Genomic DNA, 6,709 nt, shown 5'->3' on the forward strand with positions numbered 1-6,709 from the left:
CTACACCTTTTTCTTATTCTTGCTGTAAGCCTAGAACTAGTCTAAAATACAATCTCAAAAAAAGAAAGAAGAAAAGGGAAGAAAGAAGGAAGGAAGAAAGAGTGAGAGGGAAAGAAAAAGAAGAAGGAGAAAGAAGAAAAAGAAAGAAAGAGGAAAAAAGAAAGGAAGAAGAAAGAAAAAGGAGACACAGAGAGAGAACTAAGAAAAGGAAAACGAGAACAGGCCAGACGCCCACAGGGGTGTGCCTGGGCCCAGCCTGCTGTCCTGGGACCCGCTCACCCCTTGCTCCAGCTTGTGCAGGAAAGGGGCCAGACCCAGGCAGGGAGGAGCCAGCGAGGGCTGCCTCGGACGGGGAATGTCACCCACAGAAGGGAGGGACTGCCCAGACCAGAGCGGGACCAAGGGTGTCCTAGAAGGCCAGCTATGATAATGAGGCCCCTCTGCCACTTTCTCCGATGGTGACGAAATGAAGTGGGTTCTGAGTCCTGGATCTGCAGTCACATGAGAGGACAGTTGGAGTCAGGGCCCCAGAACTATCTGTAAAGAGGTGTGAGACCCCGACCCAGGTCCCTCAGGGAGAGAGGGCAGAGCTGCGAGGCCTGGGACCTGGGCACCTGGCGGTGGCACCCTCTGGGCACGAGGGGGGTGCCATCTGTCCACAGGAGCTGCCTGGCAGACCCTGCTGCACCCCGTGACAGGGGAAGGTGAGAAAGGTCAGGAAGGAGCGATCTGAGCCCAGGTATGAGATTACGAGGGCAGCTTTTCCCCCCTCCAAGAAGCTTGCTGGACTGTGCTATCCCTGGTGCAGGCCGAGCGCTCCTGTGGACACGGGGACTGCTAGGGCCTTGGGGTTCCTCTCTAAGAAAATGGAAGCTGAGTGTCCCTTGGTCCCTCTGGGGGAGGAAAGGTGCCAAAGCAGGTGGCTCTGGGCACTGCGTGGCACACCGCCAGGGCCAGGGCACGGTGACATTGCACCCCAGTATGCCCTCGGGCCGTCACGTTTTAAGGGGGATCGGGAACACGCAGAAGGGCATGAGTCCCTCATGGAAACAGATCCTGAGAACGGAGCGAGAAGGAGAGTGAGAGCCCGAGGGCAGATTGCAGAGGGCCGATGGGGACACCCACATCTGTGTCCTGAGCAAATCTCGCACCCCACTTGCCTGCCTGTGTGACCTTTTGTTAGTACCACTCGTGTTAGTTCAGTATTATCTGCTGCGACAGGAAGCTGCAGTGGCCAGGGCAGGGCACTCTGCATGGTCCCGGTCGTCACCTCCAGTGCTGGTGGGGTGTCCCCTAGTGTGAGCAGGGAGACGTGGGGCATTTACATTAGGCAAAGCTCAGGTCTGCGCCCGGACACGGCTCTCCCCTCCTCCTCACAGGCATTCACCATGTCTCCGCCTTTGAATTAAGAAGCAAAGATGGTGGCAGAGGAGAGGCAGCCAGGCCCTACAGCCTCAGGAGGAGAGGGCAGGCCGCGACCGGGTGGGAGAGGTGAGCCAGGGCGGGGACAGACACGCGGGCTCCGTGTCTCTCCCCTGACCTCCAACCAAAAGGTATTCAGAATTAGGCGGAGGGCACTGGGCCCCAGGTCCTCACGGACACGCCCTCTCCACCCACGCCCCTGCAGAAGAGTGACATTTCCCTTACCGCTGCCTTCCGAGAAGGCCCCAGACACAGTCCCCTGCGCGGGTCGGAGTCCTCACCACCCTGCACTGAACACAAGGCCGCCCCACCTCAGACCCGCAGCCCCGGGGGCCCTGTAGGACCAGGAGGGAGGGGCTGGCACCAAGCCAGCCCCTGCCAGTGTGCCCGTACTCACCGGCTCGGAGGGACGGGACTCTGGTCAGAGCGCAGCCCGGGGTCCCCAGCAACGGGCAGACCTAGTGTCCGCGGGGCTCCCTGCAGCCTGTAGGGTGCGTCCTCGCAGGACCAGGCCACGTGCTCGTGGGTCCCCGAGAGACAGCCGTGACCACCACCCCAAGGTCTGAGCCGTGCCTGGACACTCTCAGGACTTAAATCACCTCTGCTTCTCCCCACCCTCACAGGAATCCGACCAACGGCAGAGAAGAAAGCAGCAAGCCCAGGAGCCCTGGTTTCCAGGAAAAGAAAGTGAAAGCTATGCCTCCAGGCTCCTCTTCCCAGAAACACAGCCAATGCCAGGCAGAGAGGAGAGGGTGCCAGGACCTCGGCTTTGCAGGGTTAGGGTGGCAGCGAGAGGGCCCGGGGTGACAGTGAGGAGAGGGCTCCAGGTGACAGTGAGGAGAAGGCCCGGGGTGACAGTGAGGAGAGGGCCCGGGGTGACCGTGAGGTGGAGGCGCAGGGTGACAGTGAGGGGAGAGCCCTGGAGCTAAAGCCAGAGGGGACTCCCGTGTCTGTGGGCAGGTGTCCCCAGCAGTCCCAGGCTCCAGGCCATGTCTCTCCCCACTGTGACCAGGGACCTACTCAGGAGAGGGCCCGGGGTGACAGTGAGGAGAGGGCCCGGGGTGACAGTGAGGAGAGGGCCCAGGGTGACAGTGAGGGGAGAGCCCTGGAGCTAAAGCCAGAGGGGACTCCCGTGTCTGTGGGCAGGTGTCCCCAGCAGTCCCAGGCTCCAGGCCATGTCTCTCCCCACTGTGACCAGGGACCTACTCCTCACTGTCAGCTCTTAGCCAGTGTCAGAAGACACCAGCCTGGGCCTGGGCAGAGGCCACCTGCGGCTCTCCCTGAGCTCTCCGCAGACCAGCCTCCATAGGAACAGGACACAAAAGCGATACATGGGCGGGCCCAGTGGCCTGTGGTTAAAGGAGCTGAGTCCCACATGGCCGGCTGGTTCGAGACCCACCCCACGGCCTGAGAAGCACATCAGGTCCTGTGTGTGTGTGCGAGTATGGCAGAATCCCAAGGAGATGCTCAAAGGGGGGCAGGGTTGCAGCAGGACCACCTCCATCGACAGGGCTCTCTCCCTGCTCTCTCCCTCACTCTCTCCCTCACTCTCTCCCTCACTCTCCCTCTCCCTCTCCCTCTCGCTCTCAGGCCAGCTCACATTCCTGTGGTGATTAAAAAAAAAAAAAGCAAAGAAAGAACACGGGGGCCGGGGCCGGGGTAGTGTGGTGGTTGGCGCCTGGACCCCGCATGGTGGACCGCTGTTCTAGTGCTCAGCCTTGTGGCCTGAAGGTCACACCCAGTGCATGTGTGCCTGAAATCCCGAGAGGAGGACGGAGGAGGAGGAGGAGGAGGAGGAGGAGGGAGTGCAGCGTGGCCATGCCCCTAGGGCCGATTTGTCACTTTCGCTGTCTCTGTTTCTCCTCAGTGAGCATACACACCCTCTGGCAAAAACCTAAATAAATACATAAATAAAGAACACCCCTGGTCTTTGTCCCTGGCCCGGGTTGGAATTTCCAGTGGCAGGAGTTTCTGTTACGCTAATGAGGTGACTGTGACCCCTAGATGGCTTGGAGATGGAGATGCAGGCTGGCCCCCAGGAAGACCAGCCACCTGGGTAGAAGGTCGAGGCTCTGGGCCAGCCGACCTCTGGGGACGGGAAGGGACCCGGACAGAGCTCAATCGCGGGGCCAGTTGTGTAACCAGCCATCTTACCCTATGAAACCTGGTCTGGAGACCTCCAGAATCCCTCGCCCATGCTCACAGGCCCTGGAACTCCCTCCTCATCACACCCCTTCGTGTCCCCTGTCTGCACTGCCAGGGACTTCTCGGGCGCTCCTCAATGTCCGTGTCGACACCGGGATGCTCCAGTTTGCCACGAAATGAGTTGATGGAGCTGGAGTCCAGGAGCGGATTTCCTGGCTAGGCCTCACCTGAGTGCATCCTTCTCAGAGGGACGGAACTCAGAAACCTGCCTGCTCCATCTTGGAAGAAGGCCCACTGAGGCCGAAGCTGGAGGTAAATGTTTGCTCACTCTCGTTCGTGACAGGGCTTCTCCCCAGGCGTCCACACAAGACCCACAGCCACTGCCCATGGCTACTCTGATAGGAATCACCCGACTGGAAGAGAACAGCCCAGGCCTTGGCAAAGCGGAAGCTGTGTGGGCCGGCGCTGGTCACACCTGGTCGGTGAACAGAGAGGGAGGAGCGCCCAGCATCCACGGGTTTCAGAGGACAAGTGGGCTCTGGTGGGAGGACGGCAAAGCCTGGATCCACAGGGGACAGGTGTCCTGGAGAATGAGAGGGAATCGAGGGAGCCGTGGCATGCTGGCCGGGAACCCCGCGACTCCCCTTCCTCCCACCGGGAAGGCAAGGGCTGCAGACTCCGTCTTGTCTTGTGCTCCAGGACACAATGTGCTTTCATTCCCAGGGTCCCGACTGCCGCGTGCAGAGGTGAAAGCTCTCGAACAACGGACGGAGCCCAGGGCTGCTCTCTGGTGCACTCTAAGGGCCAGGAGTGGGGGCACCCCGACTGCCCGGGCAGGGAGCACAAGGGACCCCACTCCGTCCTCCCTTCAGGGTTTTCCACATTCGTGGGGAAGGGAGTGATGCTGCCCTGACCCCTCAGGTCCCAGCATGGATGACCCGAGAACAGAGCCTTTCCAGGCCTGCCTGGGCACGTGAAGTGGGCCAGACCCTCTTGTGTACACCGTGGGCCCACAGGGTCCTGGGACCAGGGACTCCCACTGTCACGTGGGAACCCAAGCGCCTACGAGACCCGATGGCGCTCACTCCCAGTTTCAGTTAGTGGCTCGGAAGTACTAGGGGAGGACCGAGCTGGAGAAAATACACACTTTCTTCTCCTCTGGGGCGTTTTTCTTCTCGGCCAACGAGAGTCGTAGATTCCCCTGTCCTTAGAACAGACGGGACAATGGGTGGGAACAGTGCCCCCACCACCTGGCACACTGGGGAGACACCCGTGGAGGCTGGACACCCTCAGGAGAAGCCCAGCGGCCCTCAGGGAGCCGGCCTGCATGGTCTGCACAGGTGTATTCCTGCACGGGGAAGGCAGCAGGTGGGGCCTTTGCGTTCGTGCAGGTTCAGGGTCTAGGCCAGTGTGCACGGGCTGGGTGCCTGCTGAGCTACCCATCACCACGCACTGCTCCTGACAAGCGCTGGGTGACCGGGCTGTTCCACTGGCCAGGTTCAGAGGACAGAGGGCAAGGAGAACACTTCTCACCCTCTTCCCACAGTTCGGGAGCAGGGACAGACAGAGACGTCTTCCTTCTCCTCTTCCCCCAGTGTTTACAGAATGGAGACCAAGAAAGACACTTCGCCCTCTTCTCACCGATGAGCCGCACCCCTCAACTCTGCGAAGAGGCCTGACACCCTGGTGTGCGTGTCCCCAGGTAGAAAGGGAAACGAGGTTAATGCAAGCTAGAGGAAGCAGCCCCTCCGGACAGAAGTCCCATCTCCAGTCTGGTCCTTTCTGTCATAGACCGGGGAAATATTCTCACATTCTGTGTGTTCGACAGCTACGGAAAGAAAGAGGTGCCTCTGAAATTCTGCCCGCTGGAAACTGTCTCTTCTGGCCAGCTCCTCCTGCACTCGCCCACCCCTGCCCTTCCTGAGCCCTGCCCACCCTCTGTCACCCTCCGTGCTTGAAAACGTAAAGCGCGGCTTGACGACCTTCCCTCTGTTCCCCAAAGGATGGGAAGCGGCCGTCCCGGAGAACTCGGGCCCTCTCTCCGCGCCGCCCTTCGCCGTGTGCCCTCCCTCCTGTTACCCTCATGGCCCTTGCTTGTTACTTTCCCTTATTTCGGCGAGGAGGCTGATGCGAGGGTGACGGGGGCAATATTATTCGCAAAGTGCCAGTGGGTAACAGTGGTCTTCATTATCAACATGCTTACTGTCTAGTAAATACTGCAAATTCCGACTTCCTCGTGCCAACACGGAGGTGGATGGCGTGTTACCTTGACGATCCAGCGGACAGCCAGGGGAGCGCACAGGCCCTTCCCCTGCAAGAAGGGAGAGTCCCACTCAGACACACAAGCCCTCAGACATTCGCTATCCAGTAGCAAATGTCCCACCTGGCCCTCACCCTCTTGGGCTTGACTTCTACAAAGTCTTATGCAAAAAGATCTTAGCGCCTTGGGCCACTGAGCTGAGGAATTTGAAATGCAGATTTCGGACATGGGCCCCACTCCCATGCTGTAGGACCCCACGCAGCCGTGGTCGTCCTTACGATGCTGTCATCCGTCACGGAGATCAGAAGTCCCGGGACATTGGGGAGGATTTGGGGAGGCCTCGATGTGCTGCACGAACGTGGCCACCCTCGGGGCAGTCTCCCCGATCACTGATCGTCCAGCCCGGACCGGCTTCCATACTGGTTCAGGGGGATCAAAGCCGCTCACGATGGCTATGAAAGGGACGAAGGCTGTGGCCAAGGCGCACGCTGCCCGCCCGCGGAGGGCTCCCGGCCCTGGAGAGAGTGTGCGGCCGCCGTGAGAAGCTACACACGCCCACCGCTGCGGACCGTCTTGATGCTTGGCGGGAACCAGGGTTGCTGCAGTTCTCGGGTGCACCCTAAACATCCCATCTAGCCCAAGCTTCCCACCACCACCTCCACAAGAATACACATCCGCAGGAACCAGGCGGGCCTCGGCCCCGGGGGGCTGCTCTGCAGGGGTGGCCTCGGCCTCTGCCTCCAGTCCAGGAGCCCTCAGCCTCATACCCAGCGCCGTCCCCATCTCTGCAGGTCCCGCGCTTTCTCGCTCACCAGATGCACAGAGGACAGCAGCTGCCACAGCGTGGGGAGTGGCGGGGCCGAACTCCGGTTCCACTCGGCT

The 6,709-nt window shown here is 60.4% G+C and overlaps 1 protein-coding gene across 1 annotated transcript in view; it reads right to left on the reverse strand.

Moving 5' to 3' along the window:
• Window positions 1-6,709, reverse strand: part of LOC102477001 (uncharacterized) — a 31,095-nt gene that overhangs the window by 4,478 nt on the left and 19,908 nt on the right. Inside the window, exon 6 of the mRNA XM_014587448.2 lies at window positions 5,834-5,878. Coding sequence (XP_014442934.1) covers window positions 5,834-5,878 — 45 coding nt within the window. The remainder of the gene's footprint in view (window positions 1-5,833; window positions 5,879-6,709) is intronic.

This window comes from Tupaia chinensis, unplaced genomic scaffold (genome assembly GCF_000334495.1).
Source record: "Tupaia chinensis unplaced genomic scaffold, TupChi_1.0 Scaffold000214_1, whole genome shotgun sequence".
Lineage (NCBI taxonomy): Eukaryota > Metazoa > Chordata > Mammalia > Scandentia > Tupaiidae > Tupaia > Tupaia belangeri.